The sequence below is a fragment of the Gouania willdenowi genome, chromosome 10 (assembly GCF_900634775.1).
Source record: "Gouania willdenowi chromosome 10, fGouWil2.1, whole genome shotgun sequence".
NCBI lineage: Eukaryota > Metazoa > Chordata > Actinopteri > Blenniiformes > Gobiesocidae > Gouania > Gouania willdenowi.
The window spans coordinates 36,159,096-36,186,036 of record NC_041053.1 but is presented as its reverse complement, the minus strand read 5'-3'; the positions used below and the strand labels follow the sequence as shown (position 1 = coordinate 36,186,036).

The window sequence follows — 26,941 nt, the reverse complement described above, 5'->3', positions numbered from 1 at the left end:
GTACCCCTAGGGGTACGTGATGGCACTACAGGGGGTACGAGAGAGAGAGAGAGAAAGTGGGAAATTAACAAATTAAGTGTCAGTCTTGGTCTCACACCAAGCATGAGATGAATGAAAATGATAAGAACAAGAAATAAATCTATTCATGAGGCACTAAATCAGTGTTTTTCAACCTTGGGGACGGGAACCCATGTGGGGTCGCCCAAAATTCCAGAAATATTCAAATAGATTTTTGAAACGTTTTAAATGTTGTTCTTTTTTTTCTTTTTTTTTTTTTTAATAAATAAAAACAACACGCAATCTTAAACAACTGTATTTCTATACTTTTACTTTGGGAAATATAAATCTAGTTAAACTAAAAATGTAGTTAAAAAAATACACAAACATGATGAAAAATACATTCTAAAAAATGTTTTTGGGGGTTGCCAGAAATTATTGATATCAAAATGGGGTCACGATTGAAAAAAGGTTGGTAAAGACTGCACTAGTAAATACTGTTTTATTCAACTTATTTACAAAATGAGATTATTTAAAATGTGTGTTATCACTCTTTCATTCCATCATAGATTTTAAAAAAAATGTCGCTGTTGGAAAAAATAGGTTCTAGGATTCAGAAAAAATAAAAAAAGGGGTACTTGAGCCAAAAAATGGATATCGGACTCAAATTTCCGGATTTTCCGATTGTTTTTTTCCAAATTAATTTTTTATTTATTTTATTCAATTATAGAATACTGTAGATATTATGTTGAAGGTTAAAATTTATGTAACCAATTGGTTAATAAGAAATAGGTCATTTTTCCTCATACCTACTGTTGGTGATTATTGTTCTCTGTTTGAGTAACATCACTAGATCAAGCCTTTTCTAACATTCCACACTATAAAATAAGTAATTTTTATTTTTTTTATTAAAGAAAAAAAAAAGTATGTAGGATTCATGCTGATATCAAATCAATATGGGTATAGGTCGATAATCAAGGCTGCAATATCGGTATCATATCGGAAAGGAAAAAGTTGTATCGGAACATCCGTAATGGACTGATTACATGAGATAAATAATGAAATTCAATGAAATAATGATGTCATAGTTGTACACTAGCTAAAACCAGCTGGACAAAATTCCCATGCTCTCTTTGGATATCTGTAATGTTTCCTAATCCAGTTCTCCATTGTGTTCCCTCCACCACAGTGAATACTAATCCTCAGAAAATCTGAGTGAGAAGAAACATTTGCCTGCAGATATTTCCTGCACAGAAACATCAATTTACCTCTATGCTAATCCTCAAATTGCTACCCGTGTCCGCTTTGAAGTTCCAGGTATACGAACATGCTTGGATTTGCACAGCAGCAGTCAGAGTCCTGACAGGCTGTCGAGCTAAAATGTGTGGAGACATTGTTGTGAGTCGTCATGGTGCTGAAGGCTGAAGTTCTTTATTGTTCCAGAGGGAAGCTTTTGACCTGACCAATATTAATAAAATGTGTTTCACTTTTTTCTTTTTTTTTCAGTAAATTCGTCTGCATTGGGTAGCAACAGGCTTGTATTTGTGAAGGCAAGAGCAGGATGTGACAGAAAAGAGCAGTAGTGCCTGAGCAAATCCTCCCTTGGTAAATAAAGGTTGAAAGGAAAATGCTTTCATTAGAGAAGCCGCCCCCTCTTCCCTCGACAGCTGGACTAAAAGGTTACGGAGGCTTGATCTGATGACAGAACTTAGAGACTCGGAGCAGAGAAATCGATCTGTATCTGTGTCTGTGTGCAGAGGAAGTAACCAGAGAGTTTCACCACCAGCCACAATTCAAATACTTGTTTTCCTCAACACCGTATTGAATGCTGAGGAATGTTCACCTAATCTGTTTTCACTGAGAAACACTTCACTCAAGGTTTTCTTACCCTGATTTACAGTATCTTTTCATTTATTCCTTTATTCACTCATGATCTGGGCTGGTTGAGTTCAGTTGGAATTGGTTTTGTGTTCATTTTATCCCTCAAAGCGGTAATATTTTCACTGGCGTTTGGTTATTTGTTTTTCTGTATTTTTGATTGCGTCAACCTTGGGGTCGCCTGAAATGTCTGGAATTCATACAATTAAATTTGTATTTTTGGTAACACTTCACTTGAAGTTTTAACAATAAGGCTGACATTTCACTGTTATTATTATGACATGACACCTTCCATAAGCAAGAATAAGTTGTCATGAAGGCTGTCATTAAGTGTCATCCGTTACCCTAACCCTACTTAACCCCACTAGATCCCTCCAGCTAATCCAAAAAATGCCAACATAGCTCCATAGGTGTCACAATTTAGCAAATGACACGTAATGACAGCCTTCATGACACCTTATTCATGCTAATGACAGAAAATGACAGCATAATCCCAGCCTTACGTATAAAACTTCAAGTCAAGTGTTACCCTGTTGTTATTTAAATTTTTTTTAAACGAGTAATTTTTCATTTTTACTTATCTATTTTGCACAAATAAAAAAAACAATACATAATGTCACAGAAATAGATATGCAGTGCCAGAAGAAGCAGACAGCTCAAACTTGTAAATCAAGGTCCCAGGTCTGGAGGAAGAGTGGAGCTTGAGGTCCAGTGTGAAGTTTCCACAGTCTGTGATGAATTGGGCTTCCATGTCATCCGCTGGTGTTGGTCCATTGGGGTTTCTGAAGTCCACAGTCAACGCAGCATCTACCAGGACATTTTAGAGCACTTCATGCTTCCTTCTGCTGACAAGCTTTATGGAGATGCTGATTTCATTTTCCAGCAGGACTTGGCCACCTGCCCACACTGCCAAATGTACCAAAAGCTGGTTCAATGACCATGGTGTTACTGTGCTACAGCAAACTGGCCTGACATAGAGAATCTATGAAGTTCAAGTCAAGAGGAAGGTGAGAGACACCAAACTCAACAATGAAGATGACCTGAAGGCTGCTATCAAAGCATCCTGGGCTTCCATCACACCTGAGCAGTACCACAGGTTGATCACCTCCATGCCACGCCCCATTGATGCAGGCATTCATGCTAAAGGAGGCCCAACCAAGTATTGAGTGCATAGAAATTAACATACTTTTCAGATGCTTTATATTTTCGTTTTTTTATTGATCTTATGTAATATTCAAATTTTCTGAGACACTGCATTTTGGGTTTTCATTATCTGTAAACCATAATCATCAAAATTTCAAGAAATAAAGGCTTTTAATATTTCACTCTGTGTCATGAGCCTATACCATATATGGGTTTGACTTTCTGAAATGAGTGACCAAAAATATTAAACTTTTTAAATGATATTCTAATATTTTTTAGATGTACCTGATATTATATTGTATATTTCTGTATGTCCACCTCATCGAGCATTTTGATTTGAGGTGTGTGGTCCTCACACCCTTTTAGAAGTCCTTAGTCTAAGTAAACCACTTCCAAGCTGTTTATGTTTTTTTTTGTCACAGAGCCAAAGAGCCACAGATCAGGGTGTGATTAGCTATCACTTCTCCCAGCAGCGTTGACTGTAACAGCTCTATCTTTGATCAATCTTAATTGCACTGTCTGGAGCTGGTTTGGCAAAGCTGTTGGCCAATCTGGCTGGCCACTGAGCCAACGCAATAAATATCTCCAAAATATCCAGCTCACAGATGTGACGACAAAGAGCCTGAAGCCACTGTCCACAGCTGTGAGAAATTGTTTTTGAAAAATGACGTGTGAATATGTCAGTGTTCCAACTAGAAAGGAAGGTTCAAAAACATCCCACAGCCTCCACATTTAGCCAAACAAATTAATCCATCAGTTTTTTCATTTATCATTTTTGACAAAAAAAATGGATCAAACTACCTGGTTGTAAAGCAAAGACAAATTGCTTTTTTAACTTGTTGAGAGAATTAAAAATTCTATTTTTCTTTCCTACTTTTCATCATTCTGTTGTCGATATTTGAGTAGATCTTCATTTTACCAATAATTCAGGATTAAGGGTGTAAGAAAAAATTGATTCAGCAATATATCGCAATATTTCACCAAGCGACTATCATATCATTAAGATGCTGTTAAAAGATTTAAAAAAATATGTGATTAATTTATCATTCTCTGTAATTAATTAATCTAATTAATCTCTTTTTTAATCACACCTAAAAATTGCGGAGAAACATCCTCAACTTGAGGTATTTTCAATTAAATTATTATTATTATAGTGGCAGATCAAAACTTTGATATATAACAAAGTTTCTTTATAAAGTCATATGTAGTGCTATAAGTTAGAACATCATAAACTGTAAGAACACTTTTCTGACACCAAACTTGTTGCTTTCTCTCTACTTCAGATAATAATATTTATCCAGTGAGTTTGTTCATTTGTCAGTCACGGCGTTCAGCATGTAGCAGTTAGCACTGTCAGAGTGTTCGCGCTAGCTGTCCATGCTAGCTGCTACATTAAAGTGCTAGCCACAACATTAAGATGCTAACTGCTACATTAAGGTGCTAGCTGCTACGTTAAGGTTCTAGCTGCTACATTGAGGTGCTAGCCGCTACATTAAGGTGCTAGCCACTATGTTAAGGTGCTAGCTGCTAAATGAAGGTGCCAGCCACTACATTAAGATGCTAGCTGCTACATTAAGGTGCTAGCTGCTACATTAAGGTGCGAGCCGCTACATTAGGGTTATTAAGGTGCTAGCTGCTAAATTAAGATGCTAGCTGCTACATTATGGTGCTAGCCGCTACTACATTAAGGTGCTAGCCACTACATTAAGGTGCAAGCTGCTACATTAAGGTGCTAGCCGTGACATTATGGTGCAAGCCGCTACGTTAAGATGCTAGCTGCGACATTGAGGTGCTAGCTGCTTCATTAAGATGCTAGCTGCTACATTGAGGTGCGAGCCGCTACATTAAGATGCTAGCTGCTACATTAAGGTGCTAGCTGCCACATTAAGGTGTTAGTCGCTACATTATGGTGCTAGCCGCTACATTAAGGTGATAGTTGCAACATTGAGGTGGTCGTGAAGGATGCAAAGCTCCGGTGATAAGGCAAACTCTTTCTTGCACAATTTGCACACAACTAGGCTTGTGTTTTTCATCCAGGGTTTTTTAAAAGCCAAAATTAACGCAAACGTAGCTGAGCAGCTCGGCAGTCTCCCGTCTTATACTGCAGACTGTGCATCAGTATTATGGGTATACTGGGAACTCTTAAAATAAGAAATGTTCTGCACTGTTTGGAGTGCTAAAGAAAATGTGATTAACGGTGTTATTTTTTTTTAGCACATACATTTTCCCTGTAATTAATTCATTGCAATTAACGTGTTGAAGTGACAGCCCTAATCGTATCAATCCAAAAAATGTCCATATCAAGTTTTTTAAGTCAAGTTTTTCAACGACAAAAAAAACCCCACAACATTTAACTGCACAAACATATGCATAGCACGTAAACGCCTGGTCACTATGTGTCAGTGAACCACATCAGAACTTGTTAAACAATGCATTTTAGTTTGGAAGTTGATTGCACTTTATTTTCCAAAAACATACTGGGCATTTTTATATGTAGATGTATTTGGTTACTAATAAGTAATTTAAGAGCTTAACAGAATCAGAATCTGTTGTAGAAGCAAAAGTTTTACTTTTTTTGAAAAATGTAATTTGACAGTTTGATAAACATACCACTTGTTTGTTGGTACTTGAATTATAGTTAGTTACCATTTACTTGTTCTCGCAAGTTGTAAAGGTGCAATTTGTGATGTTGTGATGTATATCGTATAGTATCGGTATATATCGTATTGTGACATGCAAATCGTGAATCGTATTGTATTGTCAGATTCATGGCAATGAACACCCCTAAGTCCTAATAGAGATGCAGTCAAAAATAAAATGTTGTAGCTGTAAATCCTTAGTTTGCAGCTGTTTTATCAAAGAAAAGGAGGAGGTTTATTCACTTTATCTCAGATTCTGCTGATCAGACTAAACCTGGTCTGAGGGGCTCAGATGCAGAACACTAGACGCTCAACACAAATAGCTATAGTGAATGGTGACACTTAATCTCACGTTCCAAACACAAGTGTGAGAACTAATTAGAGGCTCTGAGGAATCATTTAGGGGGGACAGCTGTAATCTGAGGAGAGGCCTCTCTGGGATGACTGGTTTGAAACCCAGTGCTGGATGGGTTTAAGCTTATAGGGGTTGAAAGACTTCTCTTTGGATTTAGTGCATCCCTGCCAGGCGTGCACAGGCATCACATGTACCGCTCGCACACACCGCTGCAGCTGTGGCTTTAGGAAACCTAATCACAACTGCTAATCGTTTCTGGGATGATGGTTCTTACATTGCGTGAGGGGTTTGCTTCATAGCTGACATGGAAGTTAAGTCTTTCAAGAGCATGTTTAAGATAATTATTACACTATGATGTAATATTACGGAAATTGATTATGGGATGTTTGGATAAGGAACTCATTGAAAGAGTGTTTCACAATAACGTACACAATAGGAGCCCTCAGAGAGCACAAACCTTAGCCAAGCACCAAATCTCCTCTTTACTAGATATTGGCTATTATACCGAGCTATACCAGGGTTCTCGCCAGCGCAGTTGATCGTAGGGGCCCCCGACTCTGTGGTTTTGATCCCCTACGCTGTTATGTTGCTCTCTACGCTGTGTTTCATCCATTTTCTGGGGGAGGAATGGCCCCGGACCCCCTTAAAACACTCACACCGGCCACGCTCGCTCGTACACCTCATGATCCCCCTAAGCTGTGAAAGATTCTTAATGAGAAACCTGTATACAGTAGATATAAATGGAAGGAAAACCCAATTTTTTTTGAATAATCATGATGAAATGTGCAATCCAGATCCGATCCAGATAGAACTCGATGGGGTGATTGAGTCAATGAGTCAAAATTCATAAAGATCAGTCAACTACGAACCAAAATATGAATTTTTGAAATGTTGCCAGTGATGACAGATTGGGATTTTTTTTTAATTTTCAAACTGATCCAGAATCAGCATATTGATTAGATGGCATATCTATTTTTGGTAAAATTTTGTCTAAAGAATTTTTGATGGAATCCTGTTAACAGACAAACAAACAAATAAACGCCTGTGAAAATATTACTTCCTTGGCGGAAAGTATCGAGGCAAATGCAGACCGGAAATTGTAAAGATATTTGTTTACGTACGGAACCCTTAAAGGGTTTTTTTTTTTAAATACATTTCACCATGTCATTGTGTACGTGCTCAACATACAGTAGCTGAAAACAACACCGACATCACTTCCATGTATTTACACATTAACCCGTTTACGTGCATGCACGTAAGTAAAGGTCTTACACGCTCACAAATAACTTTTACACGAGCCTGTAAAACCTTTCTAATAAAAAATAATAAAGAACATTTTGTGTCTTTTGAGGGCAGTGGTTTCCATGGTAATGGCCTTGCCGAACATTGAGCATGAAGTAAAAATATGATTTTCTTTGCACTCAGAGGAGCTTTATTCTATTCTAAAATGTGATTGCACATATGTTATTTTTTATGAGTTTTGAAGAAGAAGAGTCACAATTTTTCAATAAAGATTAAATTTTTCACCCATTTTTTTGCGATGAGAGGAGGGGAGTGAGTAGCTTAGTCCTCCATGTCACCAGGTGGCAGTAGATGGATTAATAAGGCTGTGTTGTTGTGATATGATTGGTTTTGAATCCATAATTACGGAGTAGTTTAATTGATTTCAACCATTATTTATAAATTGTAAAAACTTAACGTTATGCAGGAGACACATGATCACAAACTGTTATTATATTTCAAAGTCCCATCACAAATTGACCTTACATTTTAACTGACATATTTTCGGAGATTAATACACAATTTAGTTGGAAATTCTCATGCATTTACGTTAAAACTTCACACAAAGTTTTATTTGCCAATTCTAAGATGATATAGAGTCGTATAAGGTGCAAAGTTGTAAACACACACGGCCAAACGTGCACACTTGCACACGCACTTGCAAACATGCACGCAAACATGTTTTATCAGGGGAGGTGATCTGATCTGACCTGCAGATGTTTTTCTTCGCCCCTGCAGCAGGTGTCAACAGATGTCTCGCCTTCTACACTAGACTGACTCGGTTTGGAGGTCAAAGTAGAACTAGAGGCGGGGGTTGGGCCCTAAAGTGTTTAGTCTTTCATTCTCTCTGTGTGTTGGAAATGATCTCCCCTACCAATGTTTTCTGAAATCTCAGGTTCACTTCCCCAGCCTTCTTTTTAGAGAGTAGTGAAAACGAAGCGTATCGTCAATAAAGTGTGGCAGTAATGTGCCACGACAAAGCAAAACCACGGGGTTCAGTCCGTTCAGTGCTGCGACTGATTACACTTCTTTTGACCTTTGAACCCTTCACTTTAAATGCCTTCGTGGGTCAAACCTGTCCACGGCTTGATGACAGAACCTGATTTTTAGGAGGTTTAAGAAGTGAGGGAGACGTCAGCTGAACTTTTATTTTCCCTCTGCTTGTTGAAAGACGTCAGCAGGGTAAGTGTTTAAAGGAAAAATGTTATTGTAGTTTTGACTTTTAGTTCCAGGCTTGGTCATAAATTTATTTTTAAACTGATTTGGTTGATTTAACTGATTTTTTTTTTTAACTTAATCTAACATTTTGTTGTGGGAACAAACTTGTTGTCAAATCCGGCCCTTTGGACAGCAATTCTCAACTGGTGGGTCGTGGACCAATACTGGGTGGGTCGCGGACAGCTGGTCAAAAATAAATAAATACTTAATGTCACTCCTGTTGGACTTGTCTTTTATTTTGAAAGAAACTTTCCTTTTTACAGGCATGCTGTGAAATGCATGTTGCACAGTAAAATATATAGATTCATGTATTAGAAAAGATTATATATGTGTGTTTTCTACTGCTATTTTTGAAAAACTAAATTTGATTGGTTGAATTCTAAAAAAAAAAAGTGGGTCGCGATTTAATGACCGTGGCAAAATGTGGGTCTAAGGGTGAGACCAGTTGAGAACCCCTGCTTTCCAGCATCCAACGAGGCCCGCAGGAGGAAGTAAAAGTGACAAAGAAAACATGAATTATCTAAATGACCAAATAATTCAGTCATAGATATCTCAGTCCCTCCAAATTAACAAATATCTGCACTGTTTCCCATGTTTATATGACACAACGGCAGTCATTTTTAGTCTGAAATTGTTGAAAGAGCTCAATTTTTCTAAAATCCTGAGATTCTTTTTCAAATTATTCCACAAAACCTCCACAAATTAAATAAAAATTAGTCACAAAATCAAGGAAATTTAAGTGAAGATCCTGCAAGAACTGACATCTGTCACTTTTTGCTTGGATTAGTGTTTCACATCCTGTGTAACAATTATACAAGGAAGTCCAAACTGGGGTTTAAAATTGTTGAAATCACTTTTTTCCCCCACATCACATCTGTGGCCCACTTAACATCAAACTGGTCTGTGTTTGGCCCCTGAACTGAAATGTGTTTGTTCACATTTCTCCACATTTCTTTGTTGATGAATCCTCCTCATTCTCATTAAATGGGCAACTAATGAAAAAATTCAGTTTATTAGCTTATGCTTATATTTGAATAAATTCTGTATGTAATTGATTGCCTTTTTACAAATACAAATTCATAAATGACAGGAACTGCATGCCTTGATTTTATTGTACCCAAACCTTTTAACGTGCAACCAAAGGGTTTTCCTTGAAATGATCCAAAACAAACAGGATAGAAGCTTCCCAGAACTAGGAATGAGGAACGCTTAACTTGTTGCTGTGGTTTTGAATTATAATGCACACAGACAGCAACATTTTTTGACTTGGATCAAGGTCTGAGGGATCTGACGGTCATTCCATAATGTTAATCCCGTTGGTCTGGAGCTTAGTGGTACATTTCAGGTCATTAAGGTGTTCACTGACACCTTTTGTGGGATAACTCATCTTCAAAATGTGACAGGACCACTTTAAGAATTGTGACATAATATGTTAGAGTTTCATTTATTCAGACAACAAGGAAACATCAAAGCGATCAGCAGACACCTCTGAAGAAGACTGGCAGTTGACAGTTGAAACATATCAGTAGATCAAAGTAAATTTCCTGAAAGACTGCTGTCTGAATAAATTAAACCTTAATTTAGACATATTCTTAGACATATTTAAAAGGAAGACAAGGAAACATCGAAGTGATCAGCAGACGCCTCTGAAGAAGACAGAGGCGTCTGCTGGCAGTTGACAGTCGAAACATGTCGGGAGATCAAAGAAAATTTCCTGATAAACAGTTGTCTGAATAAATGAAACCTTAACATAATATTCAAAAATAACTTGTTGGAATTATTACGTGGAAGTCAAGGAAACATCAAAGTGATCATCAGACGCCTTTGAAGAAGACTGGCAGTTGACCAGACGAAACATATCAGAAGATCCAAGTAAATTTCCTGAAAATCAGTTGTCTGAATAAATGAAACCTTAACATAATATTCAAAAATAACTTGCTGGAATTATTACACGGAAGTCAAGAAAACTTCAAAATGATCAGCAGACGCCTTTGAAGAAAACTGGCAGTTGACAGTCAAAACATGTCAGGAGATTAAAGTACATTTTCTGAAGCAAAAAAAAAAAACAAAAAACTTAACATATTATCCAAAAAGAAGACAAAAAGAACGTGCTGTATTTATTACGCGGAAGTCGAGGAATCAACGCAATCATCAGATGCCTTTGAAGAAGACTGGCAGTTGACCAGACGAAACATGTCAGGAGATCCAAGTAAATTTCCTTAAAATCAGTTGTCTAAATAAATGAAACCTTTTATATTCAAAAAGAAGACAGTAGTAGTTGACCAGTTTAAACATGTCAGGAAGCTAAAGTACATTTTGTGAAACAAAAAAACTTAATATATTATTCAAAAAGAAGAATAAAAAGAACTTGCTGAGATTATTTTGACATAAAATAGTTGTCTTGTCCATTTTGTTAAATATATTTTTGGTTGTATGTTCTTATGTTTTGTATTTATGTATGATATTTTAGCAGAGGTGGTTTTGAAAATGCTGTCAAAAAACAAACAAAAAAACAAGTTGAGGTTAAAACAGATTTTCCAACGGCTACTTGAACACAGAAAAAGTAACCAATCACTTGACAGTAGGGATGTAACGATTAATCGTAAGGCAGTTAAAAATCGATTCATAGGTATCACGGTTGATATCGATTTTCTGAAAATTGAATCGCAGTAATATTTTTAATCAGCAGATGGCACTATCCAAAAGTGTAGGCGGCGGGCGGAATCTGCTACTACTTTCTTTCTGGCCGCCTTATACTCTTAAACATGTTTATAAATGATTCATTACCCCTTTAGCACCGAAAGAATATCTGTAATTTTACGTGAATATCTGTAAAAGTCACGTTTTTCTATTAGCTCTGTCTGCTAACATAGCATCTCTTCTTCACTGCACAGATTAGCTGCATCCCAATCGACGACTGGGTTACCAGCGCCTTCTGCGGGTCCAAACAAATATCTGACGTAAATACAATACAGACTGGTTTCTTTTTTAAAGTCCAATTGTTAAGGCACAAAATAAATTTTCAGTTGCACTTTTAAAAAGAAAAAGAACTATGCTGCAGTTTTGCATTGTTTACTATAGAACCAGAATTTAAATTAATAGGCTTCTTCTTCATTTGTATTATTCCTTAATTTATTTAGATTTAGATTTATTTTTAGTTAAATTGCATTGTTTTGAATAGTTCATCAAGGGATTCTTTTGACAATAAAAAATAAAAGGAAAATAGTACAGTATTTTTTTCATTTTTCATTATTATTTGTCTACAGTCCCATTTTGCAAAATAAATCGTGAGAGAATCGTATCGTGAACCCAGTATCGTGAATCGAATCGTATCGGGAGTTGATTGAATCGTTACATCCCTACTTGACAGTAGCATTAGTGAGTGCCACAGTGCCCCCCCACCCCCCACCAATATATTATTCTATAAATGGCTCAGGTATGCTCAGTTAAGTTTCCATATGCATGTTTGCTCCTCTCTCTTACACTGTGGTCGTGCAGCGTGTGCAGTGATTGTTCATGTCTCAGGCTTCCTCTTCAGCCCATTACACAGTAGCGTGTGCATCTGGCAGAATAAAAAATAAAAAAAACAGTTACAGAAGGGTCCCACGCAGCCACAATGTTTCCAAACAGAATGAAAAATTCCCGTGGCGTGTCTCAGATCTGCCTTTGCCTGACTGCCTGTAAACCCCCCTGAGCAATAAATATCCTTCACAGGCTTGGGAATTTACTGCACCTGTAGGAACCACCTAATGACCAACAGATGCCTGAGCGATGGCGTGGAGAAAAGCTCTGTTTGATGCTTCTTCATCGCATCGCCGAGCCCAAGCTTCTCTCATTTATTGTTATTATGGATTAATAATGACCAAGCTGCACAGGAAGTAGCTGTTTTGAACACTTATCGTTATCTTAGCTCCTATATGAACATGTTAATGAACAGGGCCATCATTAACCTGAGTAACTTAGCCCTAAAATGCACTTTTATTCTGCTGAATACATATTTATTTGGGTATTAAGTGGTGCTGTTGATTAATCCGAGTTCAACTTTTAACATTTTAGTAAAAGTGTTTCAGTATTGTAAAATGTCAGAGTGACTTCCCTCTGAAGGCTGAACGCCGGCTATTACAATTCAGTTTGGATATTGGCTGAAACAGATTATGTGACGTTATTTTGATAAATGCGCATGCGCCACCATGCATGCTGCCTGTTACAGCCGCTCCTAATATAAGAATTCTGACCCATCGTGTGTCACTATTCACTAAATGTCACTGTTGGCCCAGGTTTCCTCCAATCCCAGCCTTCAATGAGTATTGATTGACAGCTCAATGCGAACGGTGTTCCGCTGCGGTGATGCTTTTGACTCTGAGCTTGATGAACCCTCTGATTAGACCAAAATCGAATCTTTATATAAGCAATGTGCTTATGTACAGACATCGTGTGCATATATGCGCGTCTGTCTCCGTGTGTGCGGATGTGTGTGTACTTTTTGTTGCTGTGTGTGCGTCTTCCTGATTGATGTGTGTGCGTGAGGTGATGTTCCAGGGATCATGGTTGGCGACGAAGTGCTGTTTGCATGTGAGTGCTATAGTGTCTGTGGGGTTGTGTGTGTGTGAGTGAGCTTCACACCACGATTGTGTGTGCCTGTGATTGTAGTAGTTGATCTTGGAGGCGTTGTGGGGCCAGGCTGCCGTGACTGGGTGTGTCTTATCTGCTCCAAGAGCCATAATCAAGGCTTTTTTGAATTCCCCCCTAATGGCAGGTCAGCAAAAATATGGGGGTTTAGTTACACTTGAACTAGAGATGAGAAAAAATTAATTATATATATATATATATTTGATTGCTTTTTTCTTTGACTCTGATGGCTAAGGACAATTCAGTAACCCAAACTCAACCCATGTTCTTTTTAAATGTAAGTAGGGCCTCCACTTTCTATATCAGACAATACTCAATTCCATTTAATATCTATTTAATTTTTAATTAAACTTCCTTAATTGTATATATATGTATATATATATATATATATATATATATATATATATATATATATATATATAAAGGAGTCTGTTTGTATTTTATAAATATGTGAAGTAAATGACTTTGTTACTTATTATCCTACTTTTACACAGCTGCCTTTTGTGCAGTGTAATGTAAAGTTATTCTCTTTAATATCAATAATATTAGCATTGGTGTGATTTAGTGTTGGACTTCTGTGGTATTTGGAAATCACTATTAAGGTCCAATTCATGATGTATTTTTGATTTATTTGTTTATTTTGATATAAGAAAATAGCAAGGAAAAAAAATAGACTAACATTGAATTTATATATATATATATATATATATTAAACGACTTAAAACAAATTAAAATTATATTTTTTAAATTATTTGAATTATTAATTTTTTCAAATACACATCTTGTCATGTTGAGCATTAATCCTGGCTACTCTGTATTTTTAACACTAATAAACATGATCAAAAACTCATTCTAAAAAATTCTCTGTGGTCGCCGGACATTTTTGATATCAAAATGGGGTCACGGCCCGAAAAATGTTGGGAACCACTGGTCTAACATTTAATTTTAATATGTGAAATGTTGGCAAACATGCAGCATATAATATAACATAACATAATATGATACCGTGTGCTTGTTAAACAGTTATTTACTATAATTGTTGAGCAAAATGCACGCCCACAGCTTTCTGGATGTTTTGCTTTGGCAGGGGAAGGGTTAATGTTTAACAGCATTGGAGGGTAAACCCTCTAATGTGTGAACAAAGCACAATGGCAGCACTGTATGGGCTCTTATTTATTCACAGTCACTTCCTCCTTTAATAGTCGACTCTACTTTCCTCACAGAGGAAAGAAGTGGGTCAAGGAAAAGTCATGTTTGAGGTAATTCACTCCGGGGGAATCGCTTCTCTGATCATTAGATGTCACTGGTTAACCCTGGGAGCGAGGTCATTTTCAAGTCAGCGCTACACCTAGATCGGCCCTGACTGATGGCGTGTCAGCGCGTTTTACAGTACGCCAAGGATAAATCAGTGAGGGGATAAAGAAACATGCAAAGGCTGTATTGTTTGTGTAAGATCTAGAAGCAGACGGGTGAATCTCTACTGACGATTTCATCAAATGTGGATCTTCAGGGGCTAAACTCACTATGAAAAACGTTGTTCTTTGAAGCAGGCCAGAAAAAAAAAATCCACAAAAAGCCACTCAGAGGTCGACCTTGAGCTTTATTCACAAAGACTTGACTCACGGAGGAATGCAAACATCCTCCTACAGCAATTACCGAGGATGAGTGTGTAAAAAATTAAGCTATAGGCTATTTAAAGACTGGCTGAATTAACTCTGATTTTAGTTCTGGAGACCTGAAATATCTTTCATCAAGACCTAAAGCTTTTGGGTCATTCCATCAGAATCAGAATCAGTTTTATTCGCCAAGTACAATTTAAAAACCATACAAGGAATTTACCTTGGTGGACGGTGTGAATAAAATTTTCAACAGACATCCCGCGCACTTTGGTCTCAAAAAATTCAGAAATTTTTACGAATTGTTCCATGATTATTAAATAGTTATTTAGTTTGATTGGATGGATACTTTTTAATGACGGAGGTATGTGTCCATTTTCATGCATCCTTACTTTTCTTCCATTTTCAGCTTCCAATATCTCAAATATTACACCACATAGGAAACTGAACTTTGGTATAGTAATACAGCTCCACCTACTCTCTTAGAATATAAAACAATATCTGCTTTACATTGTATCTGGTGGATATGCCAGCTCCTCAAAATTGGAAAAAAGTGTCGGGGTTTTGGGCTGGAACATGTTTGAGCCTTCAGTAAACAACTTAGCATATGCCTCAGTTTCCTGTAATTTGATCAGCTTTGAGCTATGTACATAGACTGTTCATATCATTAATGATTAGTCACATATATGCATTGGTTGTTGGGTGACAGTCTCTTGAAATCCAAAAAAACATATTTTTTTAACTATTTTCATTGGCCCATAACTGCATGTGGGAATGTAAGAAAAAAATCTGTTTTAATTCATAGTATAAATATGACTCTTTCTTGGGATATTAAACAATTTTACTTCGTGCGACTTCTTAATTTTTATTTTGGACCCAACTTTGGGGCTATTTCACCACTCGCAGATATTGAAAATCCTTGACATGAGGCCATTATAGCTTTCCTCTGAGTCTTATAATCATTTATTGTTTATTCATTTTTCACTATAGTAACATAAGTAAGTAAGTAATTTATAAAGCACTTTATGCAGATAAAATCACAAAGTGCTGTACAGAGCAATGGGGAAATTTTCAAGTGCAACATCATAATAGCATAATAGAACATGGGTGCCTTTACATTATAGGAGCAGCATCATAAAAGGATAATACAAATTTAAAATCAAGTTAACTAAAAGCTTTTCTGAAAAGTGAAGTCTTCAACACTTTTTTAAAAGTGACCACACAGTTGAGCTCCAGAAGAGACTGGTGCAGGTTATTCCAGAGTCTGGGGGCCACAGCCTGGAACGTCAGGTCTCCTCAGGTTTTAAATGTAGTTTTTTGGATCTTTATGTAAAAAACAATGCTTGAAGTGTCTGTAAATGTATACAGGTACATTCTGACTGCTACTGCTAATACCCCATGTGCTCCTCCTACTTGCATGCACATTAATGATGCACTTTTTTCCGTATTATTCATGTTCTACTTTACGTGCCTGAATGTTTGAGTGCACAGTAATAGGGATGTAATTAAAAGCATGTCACTGTGATGGAGGACCGAGCCGTAATAGCACGAGAGCTGTCCGCTCCTTTCCTCCTGAGCCAGCATAATGGATTTAAAAACAGTCAATCAAACGCTGTGTCGCTACGCGACTACTTAATAACAGACGGTTTTCTGTCTCCGTTGTTGTAAAGATTCTAAAGATGGATTAATGAATCCAGTAGCAAAACGAATGTTGATTTATTTAAGACTTTTAAAGCTGTTACTAGTAACTGCAAGAAAAAAAAAACTGGAGTTCGCGACCACAAATATGTCACCGTTTGAGCCAATGTCCATGTCAGCGTGGGACCACAAAGAGTTCACGCAGGTTTGAAGGGTTTGATATGCCCCTGAGAAGGAGGTGCCTCTTACTCACTGAGCCGGTGTGAAGGCCTACTTGAGGCCAAAGCTCTTCACTCAGCCATGAAAGAACCTCTTCATTGAAGATTCCTTCCCTGTGCTTTTGTTTTTCTATCAACCTGGCACACCATCATTCATTCTGTTCCCACCTGGCTTGCCACCAAACCTAAAAAAGAATGATCAAAGTGATATCGTTGTCAAGGGAAGTAGAAAAGTACGCTGTGCACAGAAATATATCATAAAATGTAGGTGGTTTTTATTTCCTGCTGTTTAGCGGTGCAGGTTTTTTTTCTTGTGATATCTTGGAGCAGCTTTTGCTTTCTCCTGTAAGGTATTCAATTTCATTTCCAAAATCATTGATATATTAATCCAAGTCTTAAAGCTGCTGGAGACAAAAGTTTTTTATTAGATAAAGACCGAGCGTTGGCCTCATAGATCAATAAATCAATGATAATCTTCTGATGTAAAGATGTAAAAGTTTGGAATTGTAGTTCAAAAGTTTTTTTTTTCATCCCCTCTTTAAACACACGGTGTAACAAAATAAATGGGTACGTTTTACACATTGCATTGTGGGATGTGGAGTCCTGAAGACACATAGAAGTATTTGTACTTAGTTCTTACTGTGACAACCTGAACGTGTTGCTGTTTTCTGTCTCTCCACAAACATTATTTATTACAGTATTTTTTTTCCTTCTGTGCAATATTCCCAAATTGTTGAAATAAATCTTTATCTTTTAAAAACATTCCTGCAATTTTATTAATATAACCACACATTTTTCCCCATTTTAAACTAAAATCAGTCACAAAAGATTGGATATTGTCTGTAACTCCCATTACTTTACAATATTTATAGGGAAGAATAGAGTTGGGATTTATTCTTTTCTGCCGTAAATTTGCGGCCCACTTGAGATCTAAGTGGTCCGTATTTGACACCCCTGTTTTAGAACACGTAAATTATGAATTATGAAGATATTCAAACATGAATATCTGGAAAATGTGTGTTATATATATATATATATATATATATATACATTTATTTATTTTTTCTCATATTTCAGGTGTGCAGGATTCCCATCAGGAGAAAGTGATTACAGTGCTTGGAGAGGGAATGGTGCACAGTCCGGACTTCCCACACACTTACCCTAGGAATACTGAGTTAGTGTGGAGACTAGTGGCCAGCAGCAGCAACATGAGGATCCAGCTCAACTTTGATGAAAGGTTCGGTTTGGAAGATCCCGAGGATGGAATATGCAAGTAAGACAATGTGGGAAAGTACAGCTAAATCATAGATACAGGCCATGTTTATGTGTTTCCTTTTTTTAAATATAGATGTTGAAATGGGGTTAAGAGGGGTTTGCATGTATATTGTATTTACCACATGTTTAATCCATGATTGTTTCTCCTTTTCAGTTTTTGCGTTAAAGGGTACATGTTATGGAAATGTATATAACAAAAAATGTGATAGTATTACCAATTAACCAAATATGTGCAACTTTTTTTTATTATTATTAAAAAAAACACATTAAAAGGACTTTTTAGAATGATTTTATACCTTGGAGCATAAACTATTAACCTTGCCTGCAGGATGGATTCTCCTGGTGTTCACAAACAGAATCCAGCTTGTGCTGTTCCCACCTTTGCCTTTCGAATCCGAACCGAAACGGTTCGAACCAATCATAAGGCAGTGTTGTGGCTTAGGGCGGGATATTCGGGTGTGACAAAGGCAGAAGCGCCGAAGCAAAACTGGCGCATGCACACTTTCGGGGAGAGGAACTAGCTGGGTTACCGCTATTAGCAAAGCTCCAAATCAAAAGAGAAAGATGTCGACGCAGGAGGATGGTTAACGTGCCCTTAACTCACATACTCATGTTGCAAAAACGGCAAAAGTCACTCAACGACATAATGACCGCAGCATTATGAAAATAAAGTTTTCACCAGCGGAGCCTTGTTGTTGTCGTAGCAGCGTCTCTGCGGCGCATGGCGATGATGACATCATTTGTTACTGTGTGATTTGCTAAAACAAATCGTGGTGGACAGGCGCTTCGCCCAATCAGCTTCAAGCATTCTGTTCATTCTGACCCAGATCGATGTGGAGAACTTGAGTTAGAGGGAGGGCTACACATCAACCTGGCTCTTGCCAGGTTAATAAACTATGGGGACCCATAATTTTGGTATGGATATGATGCACGTTCATTGATTCCTGTTCGCTGTTGCTAGTTGACAGTGTTCCGCTGGTCTAAAGTTTCTGAACAATGGTGGAGTGGAAAACCAATGGTTGCTATAACACCAAATGAGAAACCCCACAGAAACATTTATTTTGCGTCTCTAAGCCAAATAACGACACTAAGTCAGAGTGAGCCAGAAGTCGGCTCCAAAATACCGGTCGGGGATACACACTTTCACTGTTTCTGTTCGGACTAAATTCGGTGATATGCGAGGACCGCTTCAAACCAAGCTGCTATGAGAGGGATCTGCGGGGGGTGAAGCTAATGGGCACCAAGCCAAACTTACGTCTGAAACCAGATGCAGTCCTGACAGAATTCCATCACAGAAATTCCTTCAATGCAGCTTGTAAACGTGCACTAACTGCATCCCCACCTGATGGTTCCCTCTTATTAAATGATAAATTATAAACTGTCAGAAGAACTTACCTGTTTGTTAAAGTGCTGTCAGGTACTGGTCCTTGAAGGTTGTTGCGCATCATCAAGTCAATTGTTCCGTATCCATTACCCTTGGAAATGCAAAAAATCTAAATAATGCAATTAAAACTGGTAATTTGTCTGCACATACTGTCAAAGGTCAACACTACAAGAAGTGCAATCTTTTAAAGACAGCAATGCATGTTTTGTTATTGCAATTAAATAAATGAATTTATTTTATTGCATACTTGTGACCATCACCAGCCCTCCCTAAGGAAGGGTAAGAAATACTTTATTAAAGGGAAGATATAAAAAAAGGGGGTACTCAATGTAGGAAATGGAAAAGGTGGGGAAGAGTTTATTATTTTATAGTAAGTGAGATGTGAAGTTGTAGTTGTGCATAATGGGCTTATTGTGTTGTGTAACCAAGTCAGTTTGGTGACAAGTGTAAAGCATAGGTATAATGGTGGTGGCTGTGGACAGAGGGAAGGAGTGAGTGGAAATACCAAAAACAGCTATTTGGGATCAACGTGTCTAAGGTTAAGCCCAGTATGAGTTTTATCCCACAAAAGATTGGACATGCCAGTGCATCATAGACTGATGTATGTGCAAGAACCGCTACTGCAAACCCAAGCGCTGTCCCGGAAGCAGCCAGGCCAGCAGAAAGAGGGGGGACCGGTGAGCCCCAGGCCACCCCCCCTCCATGGCCCAGCAGCCCCCAGATGCACCCAAGATCCCAAGCCGAGAGGCAGCCACCGCCCCCACATACACACCCGAGAAAGCTCCAAGGAACCGAGGACCCAGCGCACCCCACCACTGACCCCAACCCCAAGGCCCCCCACCAATATCTACCCCCACAGGCACCCGCTGGCGGGCCCAGAGCAAGTCGGGACCAGATCCCAGGCCAGAAGGACCCAGAACAGATGCAGCACCGGGAGCAGCCTGCCCAGGGGCGACGACCACATCCTCAGCCGCCTAGTGCTCCAAGGTGACGCTGCCACCCCGCCGGCCCCCAGGCGTACCGACTGAGCCCTCCAGAGTGCCCCAGATCACACGGCTGCTTTGCGCCAACAAAAAACAACACTTCCCAGAATGTAAATAGACCTGTTATGCCTCTACCTCCCACAAAGCTTCATTTCTTTAAAGCGACAGGCCGTGCCGATTAACAAAGTGCGTCCTATCCTGTCCAAAATGGCGGCTTTCCATAGTTTATGCCCCAAGGTATAAAATCATTCTAAAAAGTCATTTTCATTTTTTTTTTTTATTTATAAAAAGGTGCACATACTTAGTTTATTGGTAATACATTAAAAAAAAATTGTTATATACATTTTCACTAGAGGTACACTATAATTAGAATCAATTCGAATATTGATAAAAATGGAATTATGTGGCTCGTGTTGCCATCAGTAAAAGTGTCAGCTTTCTACTGGAATCAAAATCACTCGCCTATAGGAGTGCTTACAAAGCAGTTCCTCTTCATGCTTGGCCAGCGCTCATCACTGGTCCTCCCCTGGTTGGCGTGCTGATACATGTTGATCTGAGGTAAAGACGTGTCCTGTCAGTGTCGCAGTCAATGTTAAAAGATTTAGAGTCAGAGTGTGGCCATTTGTGAAATTGCGTCTGCTGTCATGGTGGCTCGTGAATATAAAAGACCCTGTGGGATGGCGATTTATTTCACTCACGCTGCCATGATTTGACTCAACGTGGTTTGCATTTTTTTAGATGCAAGAGCACTGGAACACAAAGACAGATATAAACATGGGGGAGATCCAGTTATGTGTTCCATTACTCCCTAGCTTTGACTGTTGTGTAATTCAGTTTAAACAGTGATCCAAAGCCACAGCAATCGATCTGCCTTCGGTGCATTATGCACTGTAGCTTCCAATCACTATATTACAACTGTAGAGATTAGGAAGAGGAAGATAGAGAGGGATGGGGGGATGGGGGGATGGGGGAGGGTAATGTCAGTGGTTGTTCCTCTAGAGCCCTCTAATGGAGGACAAAAGAAACAACAACTTGTCATACATCCACTATGAAGCTGATACTCATGCATTTTCACCAATCAGCTGATGATTGATTTTTGAACATTTTCACTAATTATAATATGCTAATATTTATTTTTATTTTTAGGGGTGTAAATATCTGTTTTAACAATGAATCATGGAAAATATTGGTTAATTCAGAACAAAGTCAATCCAAAATGATTCAGTGATTTGCAATCAAACTTTTTGCCAAAATAATAATGTAACCAGTGCGACTGAAATAAATACCTGAATACTGGACAGTGCAGGTGGGCTTTCATAGATTCCTGATGCTTCTTGCAATGTAACTGTCTATAAATGAATTATGGACGTAAACAACCAAGTAAACAACATTTAATGTCAAATGTATTCACATTTTAGTTGAATAAAGCCCAACCAACACTTATATTTAAATGAACAGGATCACTTTTCTGCTTTCATTTTGAATACTCAACACGTTTTCAATAAAACTACATATGTTTACCTGATGCGATTGCTTGTTTTTTTTATACTTCCAAATATTACAATATTAATTTCAAGTGCAACCAAGATCTGTTCAGGTTAAATGGGCAGTGGTTAAATCTGATATTTTGGTACCTCATGGTTATCATGAGGCTTCCAGCAAAGCTAAGGCTAACGCTACCATGCGCCGCTGTAACGTAAAAAAAAAACAAAAAAACGATCGTTTACCTTTTTAAAATGTCACGGCAATGATTTTAGATTGATTAGTGTTAGGGCTGGGATAAACAATTATTTTTTCCAGTTCGATTTGATTCAACTCGATTATCTCCCCATTAATTGACTAAAAGTAATGTATACATGTTGATTTCCATATCTAAAACAGAAACAAAAAAACATGAATTCCTTAACATTGCATTATATGTTTATTGCTTTTCAACTCAAAATTCCAAAATAAAGTTAAAGTAAGAATATTAAAGTACAAACTAATGCATTCAGAGTCAGAGGTAGCATTCAATAAAAAATGGGAGCCGACAGCTTGTCATGGTGTCCTTCCTCAACCAACAGAATTTGAGATTTATGTTGAAAACACTTGAAAAAAGTGCATCTTTTAATTCTTCATTCACATGAAAATTTCAACAACTTAAAGTAATGCATTTTTCTTAAACTCCAAATTCCAAATGCTAATACAGAAAGTGCTTTTCCAACAAAAAAATAAACATTCCTTTTACCTCAAGAATTGTGTGTGTATGTGTGTGTGTTGTTGCTGCTGCTGATGTCACAGCGGGTGTTTCCTCGACGCGCTGCCGTCTGGTCACACCCATGATAAAAGACGAGGGTTACGGGAACAGCTACCTTCAACGAACGAGTGTGTGCCTTCACTGCCTTACACTTTTGAAACTCAGAGGAGCCACTCGCATTAGTTATTATCCGGTGCCGCCATCTTTGTTTTGGTCGGACGACGCATCGGCGCGTATATTTTGCGTCCGCATTGTCCTGGCCCTAATTAGTGTTATGACGAAGGCCAACTTGCCGAGCGCAGATCGATGTCGTCAGATCGTAGGAATATAAATGTGTTCACTGATCTAATGGATGAATCGTTACACCCTTAGTGATTTCAGAGCTTAAAGATTAGCTGGTTTTTTTTCTCCCCCACATGATTCTTTGTGTGTCTGATTGAAGAACTAAACTGTAGTGTGTGTGTGTGAGAGGTAATCCGAGCTCCACGAGCACACCTGCCATCAAAAAGGGTGCCCTCCTGATGAATGAGGTTAGTGTTGCTGTCAAAACCCCAAGAGGTGAAAGTTGTGCTGTGGGGAAAAGCGTCGTTTGACAAGCTCTTGTACCGCTCCACTTTGCGAGTCCGAACTTGTCAGCAAAATCTCAAAAGAGGGAAAAGACAATCACAACATCCTTTCAAAGGGTCATGGAAGTCATCACACTGCAACCTTTTTTTTCATTTCACCACCCGACGGGTCGTAATGACTTCTAGATCTCAATTCGTCGAGTCAAGCCTCTTGGTCAAGGTTTGGTAAAACACATCCGTAATTGATCTATTTGTGTCTCGTCTTTGTAATGTTTGGTATTTTATTGCAGATCTGCTCAGATTAAAAATAAATCCTGCAAGTTTTGGTCTTCTTGTTGTTTGTTATGTTAAGGTATCATTTATTTAGACAACTGTTTTATTCAGGAAATGTACTTTTATCTCTTGAAATGTTTCAATTGTCAACTGCCAGTCTTCTTCAGAGGCATGTTTTTCCTGAAAAACAGTTGTCTGAATAAATGAAACTTTAACATATCTCTCAGATTGAATATTGATGACAGAACATGTCAAAGTCAAGGCTCGGGGCTCAAATCCCACCCTTTAGAGCTTTCAATGTGGCCCACAATTGTTGTGTAAATACAAACTACTTCAGATGTAGAAATCTCAAACTCGACAATACCTCACAGTTTTATCCATGCTTATATCACACGATGACAGTCATTTTTAATCGCTAATTGTTGAAACAACTCTCAAACCTGCAATTTTTCTCAAATTATTCTACAAAATTTCCCCAGGAATAAATCAAAATTGGCCTTACGACCAAGGAAATGTAAAGTGTAGATTGTGCAGGGGCTGATTTATGCCACTTATTGTCGGTGCTTTACATACTTTACATGTTTGAACTCATAAACTAAAATAAACTGCACAATTCCCCCTTATTTCCATCCATTTCTTGGCCAATTTAGGATATATGCTTACATCCCTATAGGAAGCATCTCAGCTAAGACCTTTCATTACGTTGGCATGGCAGCAGTGTTAGAGCACCCGATGACATTTATATCTTTTCTTTTTAAACACACCAAAAATCATTAACAATCTGTATTGAGAGGAACAGCAGAAAAACTTGTAGCTAAGCCAGATTAATTGATCCCCCTACCTGAGTGTGTCTCAGACTCCTTGGATTATATAGATTAATTCATATATTGTCCTTTGGTGCTGTAACATGTGAAAGATTGATTTGTTGTTTTCCCACCTGCACAATGACATTTTATAGTGTATGTCGGATCATTTGTAAATCTGTAGCAGCTGTTCAACGAGGCGACGCGTGTGATCGGGGTGTCCTGCATTATTGATGAACCATCTGTTAATTCTTTGGAGCCGTCTTGGGGATGAGTGCAGGAGAGAAAGGAAACGCCTCTATGATGGATCCAAACTGTGTTAGCATCGCCCAGCTTTTCTAAATCAGGGTTTCAAAACCTTGCGGTCGGGACCCCTTTTGGGGTCGCAAGACACTGGGAGTGGGTCACCAGATGTCTTCAAGAAACTAAGAATATTTTCTACAATTCTACAATTTGAGCCCATTGTTACCCTTTTTCTGCAACTACACCAAAATTTGCCATATTTTAACCCATTTTGATCACTTTTTCTTGCCATATTTTGGCTCTTTTTATTGCATTTTTGCCACATTACTCCCATTTCTGCCACTTCTCCATCAAATTTCAATGCCTTTTCTGCACAATTTTTCCACTTTCAAGATATATTTGGCACTTATAAACCCTTTCCACCACTTTTACCGTAATGTCGCCTATTGACCCATTATTGTCACTTTTAACCTCTTTTCACTATATTTCATGTTATGTTTGGCAATTTAACCACATTCACAGTTTGTCAAGCCCATTAATTGCCAGTTTAACCTAATCGTTCCTACTTTTTAAATTACATTACCCCAACTCCCCCTCCCCTTATTTCTGCCACTTTTAAGCCAATATTGACTCTTTGAACCCTCTTTATGTCTGTTTTTTGACCACTCTAATTTGCAACTTTTAACCAATTTCTGTGGCTTTTAAAATCCCATTTCATCACCTTTTCCATCATTCCTTTAACCCATTGTATTTCTGATTAAAACAAGAATTTAGATCTTTAAAATGACTATATATGATGGCACAAATAATATTCAACAGTGGATATTATTCAGATAAATAAATAAATGTGATTATCACAGATTCATAGAACAATGGACCATCATTTTGCTGACTTTTTGGATGGACCCCAAAAATCTCTCCCCTTTATTCCCCCTTATAGATGGCCCTGTCTCCACATGACTGTTCTTCAATGTTTATGTCTGTGTTCAATGGGGGTCCCCGGTCTCTGGTACCTTTATTTTGGGGGTCAGGCGCTGAAAAGGTTGAGAACCACTGTTCTAAATGAACTGTTTTGTTGTCTATAAAGCTGTGTGACATTTGCACATCAAACAGCTGAGTATATATATATATATATATACCTGTATATATAAGGCCTTTCAGAGGATATGTTCACTTTCACCTCCCCAAGCCGGTTTGGGCCAACAAAAAGCTTTCTGTTTAAACTTACGAAGGTGGCCAAGTCAATACATTTATTGATACCCTGCACCCGTGCAGTTTATTTAACGTCACAGAAAAATCCGTTTTTAGCCCTCATGTTGTTCCATTGGAACCAGTTTGAACCCAATGTGTCGAGCCAGTGCCAAATGTAAACAATGTGTTTCAAATTCAAACATCCGAATTGGCAGCAGTGAATGAGAGGGTAGCGTGCCCCCGTTGACGCAAATGGTAAAGTGATTAATCCCAGACTGAGAAGAGTGGGTGAAACAAGGCTTTATTGAATGGACTGCTTAGGGTATAAGTCATAAAGGCAGCGCTGCACTTCTGACACGGTTCACGTTTACATTGGCACCGCCAAGAGAAGCTTGGATCTCTGCCAAATGCTTCTGCACCTCATAATGTTTATACAGACAGGAAATACTCTGGTGCTTGTAACTATTTGTTCTAAACTTTTAGCCATACAGAGTTTTGCTAGGCACCCGTATTCTCTGTGTGGTGTAAACAGTGCTGTTAAAAATAAAATAAAAACTTGTTCTAAGACTTTGTTAAGGTTTTGTGAGATCTACAACATTACCCTAATAATTATTATTGGGTCATTTCACAAATGGCCCACGCACTTCGGTGTCAAAAAATTCAGACATTTTTACCAATTGTTCCATGATCATTCAATAGGCCCACTGTAAATGTTCAGTTTCATCAGATGAATATTTTTTGAGATACGGCCAAATTGGTGAGGGTGTCGATTTTCAGTTTCCAATATCTCTGGAACTACATCATCTAAGAAACTGAACTTTGGTATACAAATACATCTCCACCTACTATCTCAGAATACACAAAAATATCTGCTATACATCATATCTGGTGGACATGACAACCCCTAAAATCTGGACAAAAGTTTGTCTAGGTTTCGGGCTCGAACATGTTTGGATCTTCAGTAATCAACTTTGCATATGTCTCAGCTTCCTGTAATTTAATCAGCTTTGAGCTATGAACATAGACTGTTCACATCACTAATGATTAGTCACATATATGCATACCTGCATTTGGAGATGTAAGAAATAAATCTGATCACTGCTTTAATTTATTGCATAAATGTTACTTTCTCTTGGGATATAAAATATTTTTTTTTATTTTTATTTTTTTGAGACTTCTCCATTTTTATTTTGGCGCTTTTTCTCAACTCACGGATATTGAAAATCCTTTATATGAGTCTATCGTAGCGTGCCTCCGTGTCTTATAGTAATTTATTGGTTATTCTATGATCCATGATAATTTATTCAATCCATGATCTTGTTGACCTTAACACATTAGTAATGGTGTACAAGGCACATAATAATCTTCTCCCTCC

General features: G+C 38.0%; 1 protein-coding gene across 2 annotated transcripts in view; it reads left to right on the top strand.

Moving 5' to 3' along the window:
• The window catches only part of pdgfc (platelet derived growth factor c), an 80,456-nt gene that overhangs the window by 31,878 nt on the left and 21,637 nt on the right, over positions 1-26,941 (top strand). For both annotated transcript variants that reach the window (XM_028459880.1, XM_028459879.1), the window contains one exon: positions 17,690-17,885. In XM_028459880.1, the coding sequence (XP_028315681.1) occupies positions 17,690-17,885 (196 nt within the window). The remainder of the gene's footprint in view (positions 1-17,689; positions 17,886-26,941) is intronic.